The 27955-nt window shown below is 37.2% G+C and overlaps 1 protein-coding gene across 1 annotated transcript in view; it reads left to right on the top strand.

Annotated features, from left to right (window-relative positions):
- Positions 1-27955, top strand: part of THSD7B (thrombospondin type 1 domain containing 7B) — a 414472-nt gene that overhangs the window by 109729 nt on the left and 276788 nt on the right. Inside the window, exons 2-4 of the mRNA XM_029284181.1 lie at positions 491-1328; positions 7324-7578; positions 12272-12441. Coding sequence (XP_029140014.1) covers positions 491-1328; positions 7324-7578; positions 12272-12441 — 1263 coding nt within the window. The remainder of the gene's footprint in view (positions 1-490; positions 1329-7323; positions 7579-12271; positions 12442-27955) is intronic.

Below are 27955 nucleotides of genomic sequence, written 5' to 3'. Positions count from 1 at the left end.
TCCCCACTGAGTTTCCTGGTGGAAACATCACAAATCTTTCTCCTTCCCTCCCGCCTTGAGAGTTTATAACTGGTTTGATATAAATTAGATTATTTAGTCCTCCTTCCCTTTTTTCCTTCGGCTTATTATTACATTTTCTTTTTCTGTTATGTGCAAAACATCATTCACCCATAAAGAGAAATTGCATGTTTAGTATAAATGGTTTTTTTTGTTTGTTTGTTTTTTGCGTATGATTTCTCTTGGCCTCTGAAATAAGAAACAAGTTCTCCTTTTCATCTTCTGAGCTCTTATTCACCTTCTAGTTCTAAAAGTTCTGACTAAAGAAGTTGCAGGCATGATAGAAATGACCTGGATTGAACCAGTTCTTGGAACACTGGGCTCTGATCTGCAGCTTGGTTATATATGTTTTACTTTTCTGTTTGTTTCATGATAAAAACAGATGTTAGCTTTATTAACATCCTTAAGATCTCTCATTCTTTTTCTGTTTTAGGTCACTGGGGACGATGTATTGGTGACTGTGGTTCAGGTGGTGTTCAGAGCCGAGTTGTATGGTGTGTACACTCAGAAGGCTGGACAACCCATCATTCAAACTGTGAACAAAGTGATAGACCTGAATGCCAGAGGAGTTGCTTTAAAATATGTGATTGGCACCTTGAACTCTTTGAGTGGGAAGTTTCAGAATGGAGCATATGCATTCTAGTCCCTTTTGCCCACGGTGAAGTCAAACCAAGGACTTCAGAGTGTGTAACTGCACAACATGGATTACAACACAGAACTGTGCAGTGCATACAAAAGTTGAATAGAACAGTGGTTTTGAATGAGATTTGTGGATATTTTATTCCTCAGCCATCAACGGAACAAGCCTGTCTAATACCTTGCCCACGAGATTGCGTCATATCCGAATTTTCTTCCTGGTCTGAATGTAGCAAACATTGTGGAAAAAGTATACAGCATAGAACCCGTTTCATTATTGCTCCTCCACTCTACGGTGGAAGCAAATGTCCAAATCTCACTGAGTCCAGGGTCTGTGAGGTTTCCATGTCTTGTCCTCATGAGGAAGAGGAATATTCCTACAGTCTTAAAGTCGGACCTTGGAGTAAATGCCGGTTGCCTCATCTGAAAGAGCTTAACATGGTTGGGAGAACTATCCTGGATTTCAGCTCAGATTCAATAGAGCGAAGCACTTTTAAGCTTGAAATGGTTGAAAATTTACAACATTCTCACAAATTTAGATCCCACTACAGTTCCAGGGCTTGGGATATAGAAATTGGTTATCAAACAAGGCAGGTGAGGTGTACAAGAAATGATGGGAAAAATGCTATATTGAGGTAAGTCCTCTTTATTCATGACAAATGAATTTTCTTGAAAGGCAGTTACGTTCCCTAATGGGAAGAGCTGTTTTCTAGTGGAGCAGCCTACCACGGGAAGATGGAGGACCATCTGCTGCCAATTATGTGAGCAGAGGCTGAACAGCCACCTGTCAAAGTTACAGTAGCAGAGAACAGAGAGCTTGGCTATGTCATCTTCGAGATCCTTTTCAATGTTGCGTTTCTCTGATTCCATCTGTTTTTGTGTACCATGTCTATATTCTGCAATTTTCAGTAATATTTTTATATTTAATCTTATATAGTTGTAGGGTAATCAGGTTCACTTAGTTCAGAGAGACAGTACCTATAAGTATTTCTCCTTTTTTTTTTGGCAGAATTTCAACCCATATTTTCTGCTAAAGGGAGCAGATAGCATTCGTTGCCTATAGCAATTACAAAGACCATTTCAGATATTTCAAATCACTCGACTGCTGATTATCAAAAGAGACACAGATGCGTAGCAGAAGTAATTCAAGTAATTCTTACCCATTTATGATTACCAAAGATTCATAAGAGCAGAAAATCTGAAATACATTCTATTGCGGTTGTGTCATACATGACGCAGACAAAGTGTGAAGTTTTTCTTTCTTTCTTTAATAATATTTTTACTGAAGTTTATAGATACAAAGATAAAAGCTAATAAAAATAAAAAGTGCAGAGAAAAAAAGAAAAAGTGAAAAGGATATATTGTTAAGTTTTATATATATTCTTTCTGGAAATTCTTAATGGACTTTTGCTGATTAGGACTGAATCATCAGGCTTTATAATTTGTTTATTAATAAGATGAAATAGACGATAGATTGATGATAGATTGATGATTAGATAGATAGACAGACAGACAGACAGACAGACTTCCCCCTCCAAACGACATTCTCTTTTCAGTAACCTATTACCTTCTGTGATATTTCAATGAAAAATCTCTTCCACCAATATCTTATCAACATATATTTATTACAAATGTGTGTATACACGCACACGCAGACACACACACAGATATACACAAACATATATACACCTTGAGCAAAGAAATTTGTTTTATATTCCTATCCTTTATTTTTAACATAGTAATTTACCAATTTATCTGCAAAGTCTTCAGAAAGGAATTCTGTGGTGCTGATCCATTTATTGGGACCTTGTTCTGATGTGCTTGCCTTCAGTCCACCAATGCTGCTCTGAAAAATCCTCTTTGCTTCTTCAGAAAAAAATTTTTTTTTCTTTCTCTCTCATACCATTGGGACAAGTAAGGTTGTTTGGAAGGGGATTTAAAACAATAAAAGAAGCAGTGTTTCCTAAAAGAGATGCAGAAGGTTGCTAATTTGGACAACTTTAAAAGACAATTCAGGGAGAATAGGTCTATCAAAACATTTTGGTCTTGAAGATTCAAGATCAAACTCAATTAGAATCACAATCAGAATAGAGTAGAGCTGGAAGGGACCTTGGAGGTTGTCTAGTCCAGCCCCTTGCTCAAGCAGGAGATCCTATACCATTTTAGACAAGTGTCTGTCCAGTCTCTTCTTAAAAATCTCAAGTGATGAAGCACCTACAACTTCTGACTGCAAGCTGTTCCACTGGTTAATTGTCCTCATTGTTAGGAAGTTTCTCCTTATTTCCAGATTGCTTCTCTCTTTGATTAGCTTCCATCCATTGTTTCTTGTCCTGCCCTCTGGTGCTTTGGAAAATAAATTGACCCCCTCCTTTTTTTGGCAGCTTCTCAAATACTGGAATACTGCTATCATAGTCCTTCTTTTTTCTAGACTAGCCAAACCCAAATCCTGCAACCGTTCTTCATATGTTTTAGTCTTCACGCCTTTAATCTTCTTAATTGCTGTTCTCTGCAACTTTTCCAAAGTCTCAACATCTTTTTTGTAATGTGGTGACCAAAACTAACTGGATGCAGTATTCTAGGTGTGGCCTTACTGAGGCTTTATAAAGTGGTACTAATACTTCACATGATTTTGATTCTATGCCTCTGTTTATACAACCAAGGATTATATTAGCCTTTTTGGCTGCTGCCACACACTGCTGACTCATGTTTAAGTGATTGTCCACTAGGAATCCAAGGTGCCTCTCACAGTTACTGGTTTGAACCAGGTTTCACCTATTCTGTACTTGTACCTTTGGTTTTTCCTGCCCAGGTGTAAAACCTTGCTTTTCTCCACATTAAATTTCATTTTGTTGGATAGGACCCATAACCAGTGAGCAATTAACTAGTGTACAATTAACCAGTGAACAATTAACCAGTGGAACAGCTTGCCTTCAGAAGTTATGGGTGCTTCATCACTGGAGGTTTTTAAGAAGAAACTTGTCTCAAATGGTATAGGATCTCCTGCTTGAGCAGGGGGGCTGGACTAGAAGACCTCCAAGGTACCTTCCAGCTCTATTCTGATTGATTCATTGATACATTCTTTCTTCCAGGACAGGGGCAGTCTTCCTCCAAATTCTAATTATAGTGGAACAATGGTGGGAGAAGATTATGTTTCCATAGCTTATGTTTCCATAGCTTGGATCGGAATACCCCAAAGGAATCTGGTTGGGCATTGAGAGATACAAAATGTTGCATGAAGATGGATTTGGGCCTAATCCACAGGGTTACTCCTACAGATGTTAATACTGGAAATTAATAGGAACGTTGAAGATTGAACTGTACCATGTATAGAAATGAATCTTTAAAGAAATAAACCTTGCTTAGGCTGCTGCATGGAGATCACCTGTAAATTGACAGGCTAACAAAAGAAATGTATATTTTGGTATGGTATGGTCTCTGCTAATCTGACAATTTAGAGTGAATCGGTGTTCATGCCAATCTAACATTGCAAGTCATGTTACAGAGAAATGAAATTGATACATACATCAGAGTTTAGAATTGAATTGTTTGCTGTAACTATCCAGACCAGTGGTTCTCAACCTGTGGGTCGGGACCCCATTTGGGGTCGATCGACCATTTCACGGGGGTCACCAAGCAAGGCTGTCCGCCATTTTTTTTGTCCGCCATTTTTTTCCCCTTTTCCGGCAGGTGCCTTACCTCCCTTGGGCTGGGCCAGCTGGTTGTCGGCCTGCTCCGTCTCTGCCGCTTGCCAGCTACGCCTCGGCCGGCGCAGGGGGCGGAACCATGCATGCGCGGCACTCCCGGGCAGGGAAAGTCCTCGACTTATGACCGGTTTAGTCCTCGACTTACGACCGGTTTAGTCCTTGACTTACGACCGGTTGGGGTCGCGGCATTAAAAAGGTTGAGAACCACTGATCCAGACCATCAACCAAATAGTTGTTTACACTGAATCATCAATTTTTGCATTTTAGAGCTAAAAAAGCTTCGCTCTTATTTAAAAAATATGTTCCATAGTTGTAGAGTAGCTAGTAAGATTAATCTTTTCCACTACAATTTCTTGCCAAGCTCAGGGAAGATAATAATTCCATTAGTACAATGTCTATTATCATATTCAAGCTTCAAGCTTTTTTATAGAATGGGAACTTTGTCATGTCTTTCTAATAGAACTTTAACATTTCTTTCTGTCAAGTTTTTCTGAGCTAATTTTCGTATCATTCCTGTATTGTAAATGTAGTAAGTAAATACATGGAAATAATAATTTGAATACAAAACTATTATAACAGCAAGTAATGGGGAATGATAAGTAAAATAGCACTGATATCTAGTATTAGGTTATGTATAAAATATAACAAATGTTGAAGGCTGAAATAATGTAAGAGATTGGATCCCTCTTAATTTTTCTGGTTACCTTTATATGATCCCTTTGTCTGACCTGTAATTCCCAAATCTCACTAGAAGAAAATAAGGACAGGGATAAAAGGAGTTTGTTAATGTTACTGAAATATTTGCAGGACCAGTGAAATAGAAATGTATTTCTTAGTGTATTTGTGACCTTTTGTTTATTACACTGTATATATATCTTCTTTTTTGGGGGTGTGATTTAAGCAAAAGGCACGTTGTTTTGGTGCAAATTGTCCTTGTAATTCCTGTGGTTTTTGTCTTACATAGAGTAAAAGATATAGCCACCTTCCAATCTTGCTTGAATTATTCTGTAGTATTGTAATTGCACAGGAGTCTCTGTACTTAATTTCTGTATAGACCAGATTAATTTGCCATATGATTCATGGCTAGAGAAAGACATAAGCACATGTGTTAAAACCAAATCATTTTAAACAATGCTTTTGGCAGCATTTTTGTTCATTACTAGGGTAAAGATATACTTCAAGAAAAAAGACCCCTGACAGGTAATCCATTCATGAATTCATGAACTCATTTTGGTGCAGATTTGAATTGTTTCCTCTTCTAGACCAGTTTTTGCACTTTTAAATCTTGAGGCTAGCTTACTTGGCACTTGCCTGTCCATGATCCTGAATGATACAGCATTCTAATAAGAAGGTTGGTAAAAGAGAGATTTTATCTTTTCTTTTCTGTAATATATGTTTGGATGTATCATTTTACTATTTTCATTCTGCTTTTTGGAGTGCTGGAAATTATTTGTTACCAAAAGTAATTTCTCCACCGAGGGTCCTGAAACATATATTCCAAATCTCATTTCCAGTAGGTGAGGATGCTCCTTCAAGGCCATGCAAATACCAATCACTGCTTCCTTCCTTTGTCTGAAATGAACTTTTTAGGCCTTGAAGCAAAAGAATGGAAGACAGTAGTGATGATGGCACTCTCAGGAATAAGAAAAACAAAGAGTACCTGTTCTGTTTGTTGTACTGCTATTAGCAGGGGTATGAATAGGGGTGATTGCTTTGTTGAGTACCCCTGTTGCAATGCCCATCTCCTGTAGTAATAATAATATCCTTCAAACTGACAATATCAAGCACATTGTAATCAAGAAGAAGGTTAGAAGTGAATAGAGAGTGAAGAAGATATTAAAGTCCAAACTCAATGGAGGAGATACCATGAAGGCAATTAATACTTGGAAAATTCCAGTCGTTCATATACCGCTGGAATAGTGTACTGGACTCAAGCAAAACTAAAAGCCTTGGATAGGAAGAACAGAAAAATAATGACAATGTATTATTCATCCATGCAGCAAGGTTGACAGACTCTACTTACCAAGGAAAATAAGTGGACATGTTGCAACTACATTGGATGGTTAAAGAAGGGAAAAAAGGGGATTGGAAGAATATTTGAAGGATAGTGAAGAAGATGCATTGAAGATAGGCTTGCTGGAGAGACCAAACTGGCCTACAAGAATGGAGAGACCAAACTGGCCTACAAGAATGAGCAAATGAAGAACTTGACAGGGGGATAAATAGACCAAATCCAGCCTAAATACCTGGCTAGCTTTGCAATGAACCATGATGATGATAATAATAATAATTTTTCAAACAAACTATGTGAAAGATCTGTTTTTACATTTTTATGTAGCAAATATCAGTTATATTAATTTGCAGTTTACAAAGCAGAAATGACCCTTTAGTACCTTTGTAATTTTATGCTACATTTAGTGTAATTAACCTCACATTATATGTGATTAAATGCTGTGATCCTGTTACAAAATTGTGGCATCATGAGACCATTATACACAGAGCGGCTATTGAGCTTGTCTCTCATTTCAAGAAATTTACACCCCAGTCTTAATTATTTGAAGAAGAAACTTATTAGGGGAAGTCTCATTTTCTGAATGACATTTGCATGGCCTACATATTTCAACTTTCCAAGCAGCAGCCTTAAATCAATGAGATAGTAATATTGGAATCCTTTCAATGTTGCCACGTTCTTATATTACTTTAAAGTAGTCCTTTAATTGAACCATCTGTACATTCTTGCTCCTGCGATGTCTCTTTGGTTTCCTTAATCTCTTCTACTATTTGGCAAGAGATAACAAATTGGGGATTGATAAAATGTAACTGGAGGACCTAATTATTATGGAGTAGTTGTAGTGGTTTTTTTTTTTTTAATCTTTGGTGGTAACTCTTCAGGATTTGTTTTTAACAAAATGCTTTCTTATCACAGCCTTTGTATGCAAGAAGCCATCCCTTTGACCTTTCACTCCTGCATTATGCCTAAAGACTGTGAAACATCAGACTGGTCTTCCTGGAGCTCCTGTTCAAAGACTTGTTACTCAGGGGATCTCTCACCAGGATTCCGCCGCAGAAGAAGGATTATAAAGCACATTGCTCTTGGAGCTGGGAGGGAATGTCCTGAAACGGAAGAGAGGGAAGCCTGCAATACTGGTGGTGGAGGAAAACATCTTCCGCCTTGCCCAAGGTAACCCATGCTTTTATATTTCTCTTATTTCACCAGAGTTGATCTTCACGTGCCTCTAGTGGTTTTAGGGTCCTACGGTTGGCGTCTTTGGATCTAATGAAGAACCAAAGAATGGATCCATGCACATTGTTATGAATATGACAGATACCAGAACCCTTGTCCTCCATGTATCTCGGGATGCTTTTTATGCTTTTGGTGTAGAGAATAAGGAAGATGATTTTGAAGGAGAAAAGCAGGAACATTTGTTAAAGTCTAGAACAGTCAGATTGCATTTAGGAAGTGGCTCAGACAAACTAATCCTACAGGTAGTCCTAGACTTGTCACCATTTGTTTAGTTACAACGGCACTGCCAAATGTACCTTATGACCGTTTTTCACACTGACGACCGTTGCGGCATCCCCATGGTCACATGATCAAAATTCAGATGCTTGGCAACTGACTCATGTTTCTGAGGATTGCGGCGTCCCAGGGTCATGTGACTCACTTTTTGTGACCTTCTGACAAGCAAAGTCAATGGGGAAGCCATTCATGTAACAACTGGAACATATTATAAGTGACTTTGTGTCAACATTCCTGACTCCAGAAGCGGTGAATGCTCCAACCCTGGAAGTTTTTAAGAAGAGACTGGACAGCCATTTGTCCGAAATGGTATAGGGTTTCCTGCTTGAGCAGGGGGTTGGACTAGATGACCTCCAAGATCCCTTCCAACTTTACTATTATTATTATTATTATTATTATTATTATTATTATTATTATTATTATTATTATTACTGTATTATTATCTTAACAACTGCAATGATTCATTTAAGAACTGTGGCAAGAAAGGTCATAAAATGGAGCAAAACTCATTTAACAACTGCTTTGTATAGAAATGGAAATTTGGGGCCCAAATGTGGTTGTAAGTTGAGGACTACCCATATAAGAAGGATGAGATTAAGGACAATCAGACTTGCAGAATTCTATTATAATAGCCAATCTGCAGCCTTGCTGTAGAGTTAAACTGCTGGTCTGGATCCATCTAGTGGGAATGGCATTCTGTATCATAACACACCCAGGCAGGAACATATTATAAGTGACTTTGTGTCAACACTCTCTGGAGCATTGCCCAAGTTTGGTAAAGGGTTAAATGAGAACAAAGAAATTAATCAGGAGGAAGCCTGGCTTTGGAAATGAATGTTTAGCTTGTCCTTGATGGTTTGTGCTTCCCTTAAAAGAGCAGCCTGGGCAGTGCTCTTTCCTTTCAGCTATTGCTAACTTCCCAAGTGACAATTGTAGAGAGGTGTGTGGTTGCACCCTTACTGCTAGAATGTGGCAACTGTGGCTGCTCATGCGTCAAATGGATTTTCAACATTCTGGGTGCTTTGAGCACATTCCAACTGCACTGTGCAAAATGCCGTATGTGAAAAGTATGCCAGAATTGACCCATGTAAAGATCTGGTTCCCAGGATACCCAGGCTGAGAAATCTGCACTTTTGCTTTCCAAACACATTTTAAAGCATAGCCATCAATTGTTAAATTCTCAATTGTTAAGACATTGACGCTCTGAGCCATTTGCCTACCTAACCTGTTAAAAATCTGCAGCTAAGGCATGTAAGAAACCCTCTCAGAATTTGTTTTTCCCACCCTAAAAAAACATGCCAATCTTATGAATAAAATTAATTTGTTGCCAATGTGAGGTAAACTTGCTTTTAAGAGATAGATCTTCCTCAGTATTTTGGAGACTACGTTCACAGGCTATTGGGGGAAGATACTTGAGGAAACAAAGGATGAAGAATTCAGTCTATACTCTTTCATTGCTGTTTCACTACTGTCAGAATTTTTAAAACATTTGTAGTATCAGGTTTTTGCATAATCTGTCTTCCTGGTGATTGTCAATAAAAAAAGAAAGTAAGTTTAATATTAAAACACAGCAAAATATGAAAAAAAACACATTTGTAGATATTTAGTACATAATCTTTAGGCATAGAACTAGATGTGCAACATAACTATAGTTATCTAAAACTAAAAGCAATGAGGTTTCAAATTTATTAAACTTTATCCCTACCTGACTTCAGCTTTCTATTGAATTACTGAGTCTTGTTGAATTGATCTTCTGCTTTTGGTAAGTTAGAAATCGCAAGTAGATAAAAGTAGAAAAAAAAGAGATTATGGGTTAGAGCAGGGCTTTTCAACTAGTGGTATGGGTACCACCTGTGGTACATTGGCACCTGGAAGGTGGTACGCGACCATCCTAGAAAAGTGGTAACGGGGGAGGGGAATGAGCTGAACCGGTGGCAGCACCGCACAAGCCTGAGTGAGAGATGGCTGGAGCTGCAGGGCTGTCAGGGCTCAGCGGAAGCGCCAGGATCAGCGCCAGGCTCCAGCTGGAGCTCAAGCGCTGATCCTGGTGCTTCTGCTGAGCCCAGAAGAAGCGCCGCTCAGCTGGAAAGCAGCACTGATCCTGGTACTTCTGCTGAGCCCAGAAGAAGCGCCGATCAACTGGAATGTTGCAGCATCTCCAGGGTCTTGTGATTTACATTCAGATGCTTGGCAACTGATTCATATTTATGACGGTCACAGTGTCACAGGGTCATGTGAAGTGACCAAAACCTGCTACAACCACCCAGAAGACGGGGGGAATAAAAACCAAACACCTCCCCATCCCACCCCCGTTGCCAATCCTCAACAGAAATGCTCAGAACAATGAAAACCTCGGACAGGAGGAAGAGCACCGCCGGGTGGGCAGGCAGGTGTCTTGCTCTGCTGTGGCTTGGGGAGCACTTTTTTCAGTGCCATTGTAACTTCGAACAGTCATTAAGCGAACTGTTGTAAGTCGAGGACTACCTGTACATCATCACTTTTTTCCTTTTTGGGGGGAGGGTCATCAGGTTTTTGACACCTTGCTAGGCGACTGGTGGTACTCGGATGTTGTCATATCCTAAAAGTGGTACAATGGGTGAAAAGGTTGAAAAGCCCTGGGTTAGAGGGCTGTGTGCCAAAAGAAGGAGTCAAGCTACTAGATCAGAGCTATTATTATTTGAAAACACTATCATTGAAGTGAGAACATGCCAAGGGTATTTTTTAAGCTAGTAATTTTTGCAAATCCAGTTGTAAGAATCCTGCTACAACCGTGCTCAATATCAGCTAAAAATCAGAATGTTCATCTCTTTAAAAGCTACAGTATTGAATATGAGTACGCAGGCATCCAGACTTGAAGAGGAAAAGATCTCGGCATACATGGGGCACTGACTTCACACTTATCAGCAGTTCTGTGTGATACTAAGAGATTGTGGAAGTGCCAGTAAGTGCATTGTGAGAATCAAACGAGAGGAAAAAACACAAGTGTTTCTGAGAGTTTTTTTGCTCGTAAAACTGTAGAGAGAATAAAAGCAAATGTGACTGTAATTTTCCTTTCTTTGGGTAAAAAAACCCTCTTCATATACATTTACAATGTTTGACTTTTCCGCAAATAATAGTTAGGAAGACTGACAGGCTACTCTCTTTCTCTCCCTCCCCCTCCCCCTCCTCCTCTCCCCCTCTCTCTCCCCCCCTTTACTGGTCTAGTGCAGGGGTAGGCAACCTTGGCTCTTTTACGACTCAACTCCCAGAATTCCTGAGCCTCTCCCTTTCTCCTCATGGCTGGCTCAGGAATTCTGGGAGTTGAAGTCCACGAGTCATGAAAGAGCCAAGGTTGCCTACCCCTGGTCTAGTGCATGTAGCTAAGGGGAGCATTTAATTGAATATTTAGTTGGAAGTAGGTTATATGCTGTTCCAATTGAAACTGACTTTCAGTGGTTTACCATACCCTCTTTATATAAATCAGGTTGAAGACTACAACGTTGAAAATAAATCATAGAGTTCAAGGCAATGTGCAGTGGTGGGTGGGGGGGGAATGTTTTAGAATTGTAATCTTTTCTGTAGGCAAATCTTTTAGTTGTATTGAAGACCTTTTGTTAGGAGCCTTGGCCAGCTCTTTGTCCTTGAAAGCTTTTATGTCTGCCCATACACTGCTGTTTATTCTTCTTCCTGTGAATGCTGGAACTTTTTTCAAATTCATCTGGTGAGGAAGAAATAGAAAAAAACCCATAGAAACATGGAATAATAGGGCTGGAAGGGACATCAGAGGTCTTCTAGTCCAGCCTCTTGCCTTATACCATCCCAGTCAAAAAGTAATATACCCATAGTTTTACAGTGAAGATAGAAAAACTTTATAGCAAAGGTAGAAAAAGAAAAGAAAAAGTATACAGTACATTTTCACCAGTCAAGCAGCCAAGGATGCATGAAATGGCCGTGGAAGAAGGTGACCTGGGTCCAGTCCTGCCACAATGCAGAGTGGCCAGTTGGAGCTGTGACCTGTTGAATGAAATGAAGCCCATCAAATGAAAGACAGAACCACTTGAGATGGCTCACTCTGAATAAAACAAGTTTAAAATTTTATTACTAATATTTTCCCCTCATGTTTTTTTCCCCTCTTGTTGGTTTTCTTTCTGTTTGGTAAATCCTGAGATATCTGGAACAGTCCTGAGGGGAAATCCTGAGGTATTCGGAACGGTCCTGAGGGGACAGTCCTGGTCTGAAATAAATTCCTCTAAATGAGAATGGAATTTATGCTCCAGAAATAGCATCCCTTTTATTTGCAGTACTATTGAATGGATCTCTTTGTGATGTGAACTGGACTTTACATAAAGATTTTCTATTCCTTATTTTCTACAAGATATTCATGGAAAACCTCTGAATGGAAGGAATGTGATGTTTCTCTCCTGTTGGAAAGGCAGGACCCTCGACTCAATAAACACGCATCATCACTCTGCGGAGGTGGGATACAGATCCGCGAGATCTACTGTGCCCAGACAACTTTGGAGGAAATGCACAAATCAAAGGAAGGTACATAGAAATTATTTACATCTCTCCTGGTGAAATAGGAATGTGTGCGTGGGTGTGTGTTGAGGGACATATAACAAAATCCATGTTTTATCTGCCTCATATCTAGATGAACGGGGGGGGGGGGGAGATTGCTTTGTAAGGCAATCTGAATAAATAACCAAACTGACGTGAAGTAAAAACGGAAAGGCAAAATACATATTTATTAGCAAAATTAGAAAAGTATTATTTTGGGTTACCATTGCAAATAAGTAAAATTTAGATTAATGTCATGTAGTACGCACATATCCACACAGTTTGAAATAAAAAATGATATGGAAAGAGTGGACATATAAACTGATATGGAATTGTCAGATAAGGATCATGTGTATTTGTTTTAGTTTGTCAAACCGACTCATTTTGATGGGGGCATCCCATTTTGGAAGTGGCTAGTAGATTAGTAGAAGAACCCACCGCCATCCTGTCTATACAGTGGCTCTTTTTATCTGTTTTAATATGAACTGTAATGTTTTAACTTTTAACGTCCGATGATTTCATGTTTTATTCCTGTAATAGTTTATCTTGTTATTTAAGCTGCTCAGAATCTCTTGCTAGAATGATGGGCGGCACAGAAATTTAAATAGATAAAATAAAATATTTTATATTTATTTTAAATACTCCTTTGAAAAATACAATTTTGTTGCAGAAATGATGGTCAAAATTCTATACCTGAAATCCAGAACTGGCTTGTTTATGAAGAAAAAGCGAGTCTGTCTTTAAGAGAGGTTGCTTGCCTCTCCCATTTGGCCTGAACTTTCTGTTTGCTGCTGCTGAATATTGATTCTGTCCATTTGTAAAAGGTGTGTGTGTGTGTGTGTGTTGGGCACTTTTATCGCCACCCCGCCCTCCACAAAGAACACCTTTGCCTCCTGCTAAGCTTATATTCAACATTTGCAGGGAAAATCTTTATAAAGTGAGCAAGATAATCACTCCCTTTGTTCACTATGTTCATTAGTAAGTCTGTTATGTGTGTTATCTTCTGCTTTCTTTCCTCTGGATGGTTGCCCTGGTGTCAGAGTTTTGCTGAACAGACATGGAACCATCAAAAAACTTCAGGGGACTGGCTTGATCCAAGCCATAAAAGCAGAGCTTTGAAATCATCTAATTTGAAATATAAAAGTATTGCAATGCAGCCAAGTTATAGAAGTCAGTTCTTAGAATTAATTAGGAAAATCATGGTTAATTGGTTTAGTTCATTGCTGTGGGGAAAAGATTTTCCAAAGTTTTATGCTGCTTTAAAATCGAAAGGGGGGGGAATGTTTCCCATAATAAACATCAAAGATCAGTTAATACTGCTGTTTTAGTACATTACAGTAAAAGCAATTTCTTTCTTTAGAAGGTGCTCAGAATGGTATAAAGTCCACCTTCCCTGAAGCATTCAGAACAGAGAGATACAGATTTTACGTTATGTCATGCCCCCATGTAAAGGGTTTTTACACAGTATGTAACCTACATGGAGTTTTTAATTATATTGGCCACAGGAGGCACTACATGACTGATTTCATCCTATTTGGGATTTATCAGACATTGGTAGTCGGGCATTATTCTATGCGGTTCAAATCCTCCATCAGGAGTTGAATTTGTTGACCTTAGTGTGTAGAATACAGACTGCATACAGTGCATTAGGAGCTATCTACGGTGCTCAATGGTTTCAGAAGAGGTATATGGAAGCTCTCAGAATGTCTTTGACTTTGCTCTCAATCTGACATAGAATTGGTAATGTCATCCTCCAGCTTGACTTTCCAAATAACAGTCCAGGATTATTCTCATCTCTGAAAATCTTACTGTTTATTGAATACATGGCCTGGTAAAGGTGAGGTAAAACTAACTCTAAAATCCCAAAGCATCAGACCATAGCATATAACAATGAGTATATAGCTCATGTAAACAAGTTCTCTTTGTTATGGGACCTGTCTGCTATCTTCTTCACACCTGCTAGAATGTCCTTGAAAGGTTTCCATACTGCCGACTCTCAGCAAGCTTCCGTAGAACTGGAGAGGTTTCATTTCTCTAACTAACCCATTTGAAAGCAACACCTCCCTCCCCTTACTCTAATGGCAAGATGAAAACAGAGAGGCATGTAGCTGCCAAATTTTCACTCTTGACTGGTATATTTTATTTTGTTTAAAGACAGAGCTCAATAATATCCAAACATTATTTTCCAAAAATAAAGGTCAGCCTTTATCTCAGAATTCTAGGTAAAAATGGACTCCTACTGTAACACAAACTAATTGATTCCATTTTAAATCCCTGTTTTGAAATGATTCTAAATCCTTTTGGTTGAAATATCTTGGCTTATTTCTGTCCCGCCTTTGGCTTTTCTCCAACTTCTGTTTGATATGCACCTCAGAGAATTCAACAACCTATTCATTGTTTTATCATCTGGTGTTTGCGCCTAAGAAAGGTGGTCGTATAATATCATGTAGGGGGTTTCATTCTGTAGGTTTTAAAAGCTCAAGGAAAAGGTTACTGGAAATTTGGAAAGAATTTGTACACTTAAGGCATGGTCCCTGCTTTTTCTGAAGCAGACACTTATCCAGATGGAGCAGGATTGTTTTTGGTCAAGGCTTTGATGAGATCTTGAAGAAATTCAACTCTAGGCATTAATAGTATGCACACCTGAGGTTTGACAACAATGTGCACGGAGAAATCCAACAGTAAGCTCTTGTGGTGACCCAACCACATATACGCCTGTGATGTGTGCCTACAACTGGACTGCTATCTCTCTTATGGAATAATGCATGTTTGTTTGAGGAATAAAAATAGTAATCCAATAAACCAGAATATATTGGACCAAGAACAAACATTCCTACACACCATTCTTTCCTCTTATCCTCTGTTTTTTATATACTTCATGTAATATACTCCTATATATTTAGAGATTAAACTAATCCATTCCTTTTCTTATTCTGATGTTGTGGTTTACATAACCTTTCATTTTGCCTCAATACATGGTGAAGAAGGGGCTGGGTCATAGACTGATTTTTGCCTGCTGTAATCTCCAGACTAAATAATAATATAGGTCATCCATGAGATTAAGAAAAGTATAAAGCACACTGGAGATAGAGACATGGCATGAATGACTTACGGAGATAAAGTGGTTTGATGTTAAGTGGAAGCATAAAACACAACTCTGTACTTTCTCATATTACCACCTCTACAAGAGCCAAAAATGTACTAAGAAACCTGATTGTAATATAGAAGGTATGATATAATAACCTTATTTATAACTTAATTGCAATCTATAAATGGATATATAGAGTCCAGTGACTATGAAATCATTAATATTGAAATCATGAGCTCTACTGAATTCAGTATGATAGATCCAAAAAGGGGTTTTAGTTTGCCACTAAAAACGATTATTTTCTGTGCTTAATTCTTCATGTTGTGTTCCAAACATTGAATTATTTGTGGCAATAATTCTCTAATTACAAGGGTAGTTTATTGCTATATGACCTTAAATCAATAGCCAAATATTTTCAAACCCCTCTTCCATCTTTAATGCCATGTACAGCCTATAATTAAATTCCATGTATTTATGTTTCTCTTTTTTATGTCTGCTTCTCTTATATTTTCTCTCATGTTTTACTTTAAAAGGCAAACAATAACAAAAACATGTTAATTGTTCTGCCAGCGAGGGCTGATGAGGGCAAAGGATATGGCATATGATCAGTATAATAAATAGTTATGTGACTTTCTCATAAATTGAAAATGAATGAGTGCTGTTTTTTAACGAGGATCTTGTAAGGCTGGAAACAATGTCTTATTTGTTGCAATTATATCATCAGGACTGGTTTGATGAGTTAGGATCCATAATGGTGATTCCCTGGCCATTAGGTGTGATTGTATCATTGAGAAGTATCCTGTAAACATGTGGAATTGATTCACTGAAGAGCTGAAACTGAAAGTATATTTAATGGGCACAGAATGAAATATACAGAATGAAAGTAGATAACAACCCGGACCTTACCTTTTCTTAAACAGAAACAGAAACATCAAAGATAAAGTACAGAAGGAAATGATCATATGAATTGATTTTATTTTCCTAAAGTGGAAATGTGTAATACAAAATACGTATCTATTCTAAGGGGCTTAATTTCCTTGATAAATGACATACCTTCTGACAAGATATATTCTAACTTCTTGGTACTACGTTTTACATTATTGAGGCATTCAGTTATTGATTAATGGTATATTGCCAAATATTTGTATAACTAGAATTGTCAGGTACAAAAGACCACATGAAGGTCCAATTAAACTAAACAGCCTATGCACAGGAATCTTTTCAATTAATAGTTAGTACCTGCCTGGAGTTAGTTAACAGTCAACAGAATTCAAGGGGAAGAGATTGGACATAGTCCATTTGTGGCTGTGTAGAGATTCTAGGCTGGTCCTTCTTTTAACTCTGCCCCCATGTTCTGCAACTCCTCCTACATCATAAAGTAATGGCATAATTAATGGATAACAGCTGACTCCTTTAAAACAAAGTATAAATGCATTATTTAGGATTTATAATTGCCAGTACACAGGTAACCTATTTTCCAGGGAAGTTTGGAAATTCAAAGAGATAAATTCATGAAAAGAGCAAAATTTAACTTATAACCAAAATTTTTCCTTAATATTGAAAGTGGAAGGACTAGATATCGAAGATGACCCATGCCTTTTTCATACTGACCCTTCAGCAATGCATCTTAAGTGGTTACCTTTAAAAAAAAAAAAGGAAACTGCACTGTTTTGGAATACTGTAATCTGACTGTTAGTGGACAAGAACCTTTATAAGTATATCACATTGGGGCACTGCACTGGTTACAAATGGATGCCTTTCAAAATATTAGTTTTTACCTCTTAAGCCCTACGTGGCTTGATTTCTAAGGATTTCCATCCTGGAAATACTTTGAATGGAATTTGCCTACCCTGTTCACTCAGCAGGGGAAGAGAGGGCACAGTCTCTGATCCCAAGAAGTGATTAGGATAGTTCTTAGTGGCAATTCCATTTGGAATAGTTTCTCTCCGGAGATCAGAATGATCCCAAATTTGCAGGCATTTGGTAAAGCAGTAAAGATAAAAAAATTGTTTCACACAATAGTTGATGTGTCTGAGATGTTAAGTGATGCTAGTTAGTTGCTCCCATTGCTTTGTGTTTTATGTGTAAGGTTTTTGGTTTTCTTTTTTAACTTACAGTTTATATTAGTGTTATGGGATGTTTTTAGTGGCATTAATTCTTTATATGTTCTTGTTTTTATGTGAACCACCAGAAGCCATTTTGTAGAATGGTGATATATTAAAAAATCATAGTAAATGAATAGTATAAAAAGAATTGCTATTTATTTGATTTTTATCCTGCCTTTATATATTTGTTAGCAATCCAAATTTAACACACACACACACACACATATTCAAAACCTAAAACACAGATCACCGAGACTAAAGAATTTATTTAAAAACTTAGCTTTCATCAGCGTCTGCTGACATCGTCAGAGTTCTAGCCAGGATTGAGAATAATACTTTTATAGTTTCTGTAACGCTAATCGTTTGACTAACACGCTCATTAGCCAAACAATTAGTGTTACAGAGACGATAAAAGCGTTATTCTCAATTCTGGCTAGAACTCTGATGATGTCAGCAGACGCTGATGAAAGGTAAGTTTTTAAATAAATTATTTAGTGTCGGTGATCTGTGTTTTAGGTTTTGAATATGAAGATGCCCGAGACTTGTATCTTCAAAACTATTTTACACACACACACACACACACACACACACACACACACACACGTATACAATACATTCATTATATTTCTCCCAAGCATGCTATATATTACTATATTGTAATGTTTTCAGAGGAAATAAAATATTTGCACTTGTGACTCCCGTTACAAAGTAGGCCTTAATAAAATCTTTTTATTTGTGATTATAGATGCACAAATTATTGCAGACTTTTCTTAAATTATTGCAGACTTTTCTTAAATCATATTAATTCCTACATTAGAGCTTCTTTGCTGAATGACCAGATGCCCTGTATATCTTGCCTTGCTCCTATCTTTTGTGTGTTATAAATCTGCTATATTCATCACAAGAAGATAGCACAAAACCCTCTCTCTGTGTTGATTGCTTAATAGCAAGACAGTAAGCTTTGGAATAGCTTACCACCTGGATAATTGCTGCAGTGAAACTGAAGGTAGAAATATCTAGCAATAGCATTAAATCTTCACACAATGGCAGCAACCTACATAATGTGCCTTAAAGATGATATAGCAAGACTATTAAAAAAACTCATAATAGGTTGGTTATTCTTGACTCTTTCCTCCTGGTAAATGTCAATTATGCACAACACCAGCCATTATGTACTAATAATATTTCTCCAGTCAGTTAAGGTTAGAAATGCAGGATACAGGTAGTCCTTGAGTTACGAATGGAATGGACCCTGCCCATTCCATATGTAACTTGAGGATTTGTAGGAATAAATCTTGTACCATAAATGAGGACACTCCCTGCTTTCGCCCACACATTTGCTAATCAAATCTGCAGTTCATTAAATGCACATGAAATATCTCAGGGTGGGGAAGGCCATGGGGGGCTACTGATGGAACAAACCCCCAAGGCCTCCCCGACCCACTAAGTTACCTCATGCTTCCTCTTCCCTTCCTGCCGCACCGGACTCATTTACTTGCAAAGATCTGTCTTCTCTCTTTATCTTTGCCTTTGAGGGAGAGGAGAGTCGATGGGAGCTCCTGGGTGCTGTAATATTGCGCATGTTCAGGTACCCATCCTCTTTTGCAGAGAATGGGTGCCTGAACTCACGACATCACGGACCCCAGAAACTTTTTTTTTTAAAATGTTTTATTAATTTTTAAAAATTACAGTCTTTAGTGCTTAGTAAACAACATGTTGTCTGGGTTCACATATTTAACATTAACCTCTTCAACATAAATCTATTCAGTACTGCACAATCCAGTATTTTTTCCCTGATCCTTCTTTCTTCCCCATATTTTTCCCATTTTCCCCTCATTACACAGTTATAATTCTTGATACTGTTGATGTATACAAAGTTTATAAACATCTTCATCATATTTTACTAATATTATACAAATAACAATAATATCAATTCCTAAATCAATAACCTATTTTTCGTGCTCTTGTTCAAGTTTGGTTTCCCATCAATATTTGAAATATCTTTGTCAGTTATGATTTTCTCAATATTAATTACATTTATATTGCTAGAAATTTTATTCATACCAATTCTCTTATTTTCACATTTCCCATATCAAAAAAGTGCTATTTTAATTCTAAGTCATATTTTTCATTATAAAAGTCTAATTGTATCTAAGGGTCATCCGTTCTTTTAATCATATTCAAACAAGTATTTAAACATATAATGCCCCCTCTAATAGGTCAAATCTTCTATTTTTTAAATCTAACTCTTGCTTTCTTTCTTTACCAAGTAGCTTTCCAAGCCAAGATAATTGTATCGCCCAGGAATTTTCTTTCTATTTTTGTAAAAGTTGCTTGGCATGAGGAAGACAATTTAGGTAGGGTATTTTTTTTGGGAGGGGGAATTCCACCCATTTATATTGCTTAAGCAACTTCCAGTTTCCTTCTCCCTCATTTTTTCTTTTCATTTTTTATCTCCCCAGTTGTAAATTTCCCCTGACAGCTCTATATTTCATTTTTTAAAATCGTCTTCCTTGTCATCAGGTGTATTTTGCAGACTTAAGGGGTAAAAGACCTTTTGCATTTTCATTGTTATGGGTAAATCTTGCCTTATTTTGTTTGTATATGATAGCTTATATTTCCCTTCTTTTGTCTCTTCCGTTCTAGGTCCATTTCCTTTGCTTCATCTTCTGATTTCTTGTTTATTTGTTCATACTTTATGGTCATTGTCTGGGAACTTTCTTGTTGTAGATTTAATTTGGAGATTTGCTCATTTATATTATCTAGATTATTTTCAGTCTCATTATGGTTTATTTTTATGTCCTCTTTGTATACAACAATTGTTTGGTGAATTAGTTGTAGCGTAGAGTATATTTCCTTCTGAAAAGTGTTTGTTTTTTCTTGAGGCATCATTCCTGGAGATCCTCTAATATCACGAGTCTCAGTTAAGAATAGAACAAAGTTTCCTCTAGTTTTTTGGTCTTTGTATGTAGCCTTTATAATCCAATAGGTTCCACAATGCAGGTCCAGTCCCAAAAGCAATATTTTATAGTGATTTTTTTGTCTCAGGCATCCAAAAATTATCAGTCAGGCATGGTTGTAATCCACAATGTTCAGAATGTTCAACCTCCCTGAAAACAGCTCAAAAGTCTCTCCCAGCCAGACGTAATCAAAGATCAATTTTTTCTTTCTCTCCCACTAGCTCTTGAGATTAAAAGTCCAAGCTCAGTAGGTGTTTATAGTCCAAGAAGGTCAGGATGATAAGTATGCCAAAATATTTTCCTTTATTGCCAGTTTTTCTCCTTTAAGCTAGGAATCACCAAGCAGCCAGGAAATTAGTTATAGTTCTATACTCAAATCCACCACAAGATGTCATTCAAAATCCATTTTCCACTCTTAAGACAAAGGATTGATTTCTTATATTTCACCTCAATGTTTTTTTCCAAAGAGAAAATCTTAACAATTATCTCAGTTCTCAAATTTATCAAAACTGTAGCTTTATGTTACTTCCACTTCAATATTGTATATTTCTGTCCCCCATAGAAATGAAAACGCCGCTTCCGTTCACATTTGGAGGTTTTTAGGTTCTTGGGAGCCTTTCCCAGGAAATTCAGTTGTAAAATAGTAAAGAAAGGATCAATATTCTCACCCAGTTCCAAATGTGCTGTTTACAATGTGTTAATTGGTGATTTTCTTCTTCGGTTGTCAGCAGCTAATGGCTGGCCATAGGAATGTAGCCAGTCTTTCCCCTGCCAGTTTGGAGGGCTTTTCTCGGATCGAATGGAAAGACTGCCGTCTCTCCGTGATCAATGAAGCACCCCTCCTTCTTTACCGCCTTTTTGGTGTGATTTTAGGCCCTTTTTAGGGCCCCCAGCAGGGCAAAATCGGGCGCAGAAGGCAGAGCCCTGCCTTCCTGCATCCGTCTTACCACGATGCAAAACCGGAAGACGGACCCCAGAAACTTCCATTTCTTGGTGCAAAAAGTGTTTGCAGTGCCTGTCTCTTTCTCCTCCCCCCCAACTCATTGCAGCCATCATCGGAACACTTTTTGCCCAGACAGAGATCTGTCAGAGATTGGAAGCTTTATCTGCGTGCAAATGGGGCGCTTGGAAACGTAGCCATGGGTGCCCAAACACTTTTCGCCCAGAGGGAGACTGGAAGCTTTGTCTGCTTGCAAATGGGGTGCTTGGAAATGGGGTGAATCGCTCTGTTTCCAAATGCTCCATAGGCGCCCAAACACTTTTCGTCCAGACAGAGACTGGAAGCTTCGTTTGCTTGCAAATGCGTTTGGAAACGGAGCAAATAGGGTGAATGTTGCAGAACTTCTTCAGTCGTTCATAAGGGCGAACAACTGCCATGGTGCTGCAACATTAATAATTTTGGGACTTGCTTGTAAACACCAGGGAGCGCTTATCGCATAACTTCGAATGGGCACTAAGTAAATGCTCGTAACTCGGGGATTACCTGTACTTCATGGCTAGAAATACTGCTTTTAGGACAGTATTGAGTCAGACAGATCTTGTTGAAATCTTACTATTTCCTGGTATTGTGTCACTTCTCTGTTGCTGAGTCCTCTTTGCACATTAATCTAACTAATGTGATAGATTAGTCAACCATGGCTATTTCAAGAAAAAAAATTAAACATATTAGCAGTTACATGTTCATTGTTGATATACAATTGTGCCTGAAATTCTATCTTACTTTGCTGTTGACCTTCAGTATAATAATACTGAATAAAAACTTTTAGCATGTTTGCATTATCTGTTATCTGTTATTACAGTATATTCTTCCAATTTTAGTATCAGTTCCTTTTCTTTCTCTTTACTCAACATATATGCCAACCATTTCCTGGTATATTTGAAAATTCAAAACTTGTTTGGTTTGCATAGTTCATCTTAATTTCCATCTCTCTCACTGTTAACATAAATGGCTCTCTAGAAGCTCAATTTGGTGGGTAATAATTATGCTCCTTGGTGAATTTTTATTTTTTTCTTCTTTATTTTTATCTCATCCAAAACCACTTGTACTTTCTGTTTCCTTTTCTTTTTAAATTCTCTATTTTATTGTATAAAATATCCTCTTACAAAAACTTTGCTTTCATCCCAAACTGTTCTTAGTTTTGTGCCTTGATTAAGGTTATCTCAAAAAAATTCTTTTAACTTCTTTTTACAATCCTTCACTTCCTTTTGCAACATCTAATTCAATCTCTACCTAAAGGAGCTATTTTTCCTGTTAAAATATAAAGTTAATGGATTGTTGTCTGAAAAAAGGTTTATGAACATTAATAGCCAAAGTCTTAGAATCAATCAATTCTAGAAAAGATCTATGCCTTTCAGAAAAAAAATATATTCCTCAAAGTAACAGCTTTTATGTCTCCATTCATTAACAAACTCCAAATTGTCCATTAACTTGATATTGGATGAATTATTACAATTAAACATAATTTTCAGAATGTTTACTCATTTGTTCTTATAATTTTAGGACTATTATTGTATGTTGTAACTGTACAATAGTATAAAAATATTAAAAAGATATAAAAATGCAGTTCACCGGTTACTGATAAACTGGCATACTTACATTTTAAATATGCAAATATTTAATATATAAAGAGATCAAGATATGTCAGCTTAGAACATATTGCATGTTTATAGAATCACTTACAAAATGTATAATACTTTCATATTTTACTTACCTTAAAGTGAAGTAACAAATAATTTCAAAAGATCTTACAATACATCAGGTATGTATTGACTTTTCTTCTCTGGGTATCACGATTCATTGCCTGAGACTTTAATATTGACTAAAGAGGTCAGATCCAATAGTCCTTCTGAAAGACAATCTGTCTTGATGTTCTCATTTTTTAAAAGCCATTCTAAGTTTTTTTTGTTCTTGTTGTAATTCAGGAAAGCTCTCAATTCAGGCTGCAAATATTTTCCAATCTGTAGGGAATATAAAGTTAACTAACCATAAGAAGCTATCATATTCTTTCTGGGAGATTGAAAGAGTAGCGGGAGAGAGCGATCAAAGGATATAATATTTTGTTTTCTTGCTTATTTTTGTTTTTATCAGTATCAGGGAGTGTAAATGTCTGTGGTTCTAAGCACCCAGGATTACAGTTAAGATCAATATAACATATAGGAATTTTTAATGCTACATTTACTTTGTGTCAATTTAATCCAATTTACTATTGTGCCATAGTAAGGATGCTGTAGATTTTTAAAAAACATATCTTTATTTATTCCTTTTTATATTGTTTTATTATATTAATATAAAACAAAAGTAGCATATTATATTATTTGAGAACAATTATCTTTATACAGTGTTGACTATTATTAATACTGTGATGTTTAGACTAAATTGAACCTGTAAAGATAATACATGGACTATGTTATTGCCTTGAAGAAAATAAGATTGTATGTTATTATAGTCCCTCTGTGTAGTTCTATCAAATAATGTCTGTAAATACTAAACTCTTGCTGGGGCAAATAGTTGGTAGTTGAATAGGACATACATGTTGTCTTCTATTTCTGGTGCTTCACAAACACATATTTTGTCAGAAAGTGGCACTTGATGGAATTGTGCATATTGAATCACAGTACTCAGCAGGTCAAATCTTGCTCTGAGGCAGACTCATTGTCAGCTATTTTTTTTTATTTAATGAGACATTTTACTCTTGGCCAGCATTTCAACTACATGATGTTTGCAAGTGACTCAGTGTTAGTTTGAGTATAAGCGTTCAAGGCTCTTTGAATATTGCCTTGGCCTGAGGTCTGAGAGTTCATATTGTGTGGGCGAGTCAAGCAGTTCGATAATTTTGTTCATCTATATCAGAGGTGGGGAACTATGGCCCCTTTATGACTTGTGGACTTCAACTCCCAGAATATCTGAGTCAGCATGGCTGGCTGAGGAATTCTGGGAATTGAAGTCCATGTCATAAAAGGGCCATAGTTCCCCACCCTTGTTATGGTGAGTTGAAGTATGCCAGTCTGTTCTTCAAAGCACATTTTTAGTAGCCTGTCAGGTTCCATTGGAAGACTTGACCTCCACCAGTAGTTGAAGAGTTGAATTACTGTTAGAGTGTAAATAGAGTGGGTTCTTCCTTCAGCTCTGACTGCTGCTGCAGATGAATTCCTATTGATGCCAGAATAAATCTTTGAAAATGTGGTTGATTTTGTTGGGTGGAGAGCTTTGATAGGCCCCATAATTCTGCACCATATGTCTTAGGATATGAAATGATTTCTTAATTAAATGTGATTTTTTTTAATGGTTTAGAACAGGCATGTCAAAGTGCCGGCCCACAGGCTGGATGTGTCACGCCGAAACCACGCCCACCCCTTTGCTGGCAATGGGGAAAAAGAAAAGTCCCGATACATCGCGCAACGTCATGTGACATCGCGAGTTTGACATGCCTGGTTTAGAAATAGTATTTTTTTTTAAAAAAAATATCATCTGGCAATGAAAGCTTTGTGTGTTCCTCAACTTGAACACACAAGGTTATTTTGTGTCTTGAATGTTCAGGGATGGCTTTGCTTCAGAAATAAAAGCTATGAGCACTAGATTCCTGGAGCTGGAAACATTTCGAAACATATCTTGGTTAAGCTTAGGTAATAAATGTATCTCTTGCACTTCCCCATATATAAAGAATTTTTTACAGGGTTATGAGCACATCAAATCCACTTTTCCTCTATATGGAAATAACTGTCAGAAGTTAGTGATAATAATCCAAAAGAACTGGCTGTAACTCCCTTTATGGAGTCTTCAGTGACCTTTAAGGAAGAAAAAAGGGAAAATAATACTATAATAGGATTTTATGTACCATTATTTATATTTTTACATCAACTAAGGTCAACCTATTTTAAATAAGTTGTATTTCACGCTATGTTGTTGCAGTTGATAATAATTCTTTTGCAACTTTGTACTCTTGTAACTTCTGTTTCAGGCTAATCGCTAATATTGCTGTCTGCTTGATATCTATCTTTCACTAAAAAGGGTTTTTTATAGCATTAAAATATCAGAGTCATTACTGCAGCCTGTTGCATTTCATTTTTTCTGATTTCAGTTCTACAACTTTTTCATTTTAGAAAAAAAATACCTATTTTTCTTATTCTTAGAATTAATACGACTTACTACATTTATTGCTGGTGTACTCAGAATAAATAGATTGTTGCCAATGGGCATTTCAAAACTGTATCTAAACAAGCAAGAGCACTTAGCAACATGGCTAATATTGTTTTTGTGTTGCTGAAACTGAATCTGTTTGTAATGAAAAAAAAATGCAATGAGACTGATTTGCTTCTTTGCCAGTAAATTACCAGAATGATACATTGTTTTGCAAAGAATGATGCTGAAGGGCATATTAAGAAATGCATGAACCTCGTTGAAAGGGAATAGCTTGATGGCTAAAACAAACAAGCTAATATTTATTTTACACTTTTCTGCTATATGGTTTTTTGAACCTGTAGGAAAAGGACTACAGTATTGAGAAGTAAAGTGAATTGGAGTCCTGCCAGCTTTTACAATCCCTAAATGAATATGTCAGAAGCAATGTTGTTTTGGAAATAAATAATAATAAAAGTAATCTTTGTATCCAAGTACCACTGTCTGTAAATTTTGAATTAAATATTATCTCATTGTGAAACAAGATTGTTATGACAATTGGCTGTAAAACCTTTAAATATCCGTTCCTCAACTTTTCTGCAGTTCATGTTTCTCTAAATGAGGGTGTACATCATATACATGCTTGATTTGGGAGCAGGAACACATCAAATAAAAAATAGAGCATATGATATTTATCTTTCCTACCAGGATAAGTCAAACCTGAGTTAAAATTATATGAACAGAATGTATATTCTTTCCACTGCCATGTGTATTTAAAAATGCTTGACTTAAATACCCCTAACTTATTTGTTTGATATTGTTTAGACTGTTCTTCAACTATTCCCTTGAACCACGTTTTCTTTCCTGCTTACAAAACAATCATTTTTTCCTAAAATTTTGTTAGTCATTCATTTATATACTGTCATCTGGATGCAGGAACAGAACAGAACAGAATAGAAAGGGACCTTGGAGGTCTTCTAGTCCAGCCCCCTGCTCGAGCAGGAGAACCTATACTATCTCAGACAGGTGGCTGTCCAGTCTCTTCTTAAAAACCTCCAGTGATGGAGCACCCACGATTTCTGGAGGCAAGCTGTTCCACTGGTTAATTGTCCTCACTGTCAAGAAGTTTCTCCTTAATTCCAGGTTGCTTCTCTCTTTGATAAGTTTCCAACCATTGTTTCTTGTCTTGCTCTCTGGTGCTTTGGAGAATAGTTTGACACCCTTTTCTTTGTGGCAGCCCCTCAAATACTGGAATACTGCTATCATGTCACCCCTGTTTCTTTTTTTCTTTAGACTAGCCAGACCCAAGTCCTGCAGCCATTCTTCATATGTTTTAGTCTCCAGGCCTTTTATCATTTTAGTTGCTCTTCTCTGAACTTTTTCCAAGGTCTCAGCATCTTTTTTGTAGTATGGTGACCAAAATTGGTTGCAATATTCCAGGTGTGGTTTTACTAGGGTTTTATAAAGCGGTACTAATACTTCACGTGATCTTGATTCTATGCCTCCGTTTATACAACCCAGGATTGTATTAGCTTTTTTGGCAGCTGCTGCACACTGCTGGCTCATAGTCAAGTGGTCATCCACTAGGACTCCAAGGTCCCTCTCACAGTTGCTGTTTTTGAGCCAGGTCTTGCCTAATCTATACTTAAACCTTTGATTTTTCCTGCCTAAATGTAAAACTTTGCTTTTCTCCACATTGAAACTCATTTTGCTGGATAGGGCCCATTGTTCAAGTTTGTCAAAATCTTTTTGGATTCTGAGCTTGTCTTCTGGGGTGTTGGCTATTCCTGCCAGTTTAGTGTAATCTGCAAATTTGATGAGTTCTCCTTCTATTCCCTCATCTAAGTCATTAATGAAGATATTGAAGAGTACTGGGCCTAAGACGGAGCCTTGTGGTACCCCACTGCTTACTTCTCTCCATGTGGATGTAGTACCATTGAGGACTACTCGCTGAGTACTGTTTGTCAGCCAGCTACAGATCCATCTGATGGTGGTGTTGTCTATCCCACCTTTTTCTAGCTTACTAAGCAGCAGGTTGTGGTCTACTTCAAATGCCTTGCTGAAGTCTAAGTATACTATGTCCACAGTGTTTCGCTGGTCTACTAATTTAGTCAGTTTATCAAAGAATGAAAAAGATTGGTTTGGCATGATCTGTTTTTGACAAACCCGTGCTGGCTACTGTTTATAACTTTGTTTGCTTCTAGTTGTTTGCAGATCTGTTTTTTTATTATCT

This window comes from Protobothrops mucrosquamatus, unplaced genomic scaffold (genome assembly GCF_001527695.2).
Source record: "Protobothrops mucrosquamatus isolate PMUCROS unplaced genomic scaffold, P.Mucros_1.0 scaffold412, whole genome shotgun sequence".
Taxonomy (NCBI): domain Eukaryota; kingdom Metazoa; phylum Chordata; class Lepidosauria; order Squamata; family Viperidae; genus Protobothrops; species Protobothrops mucrosquamatus.
This window is presented reverse-complemented; position numbering and strand designations above follow the sequence as displayed.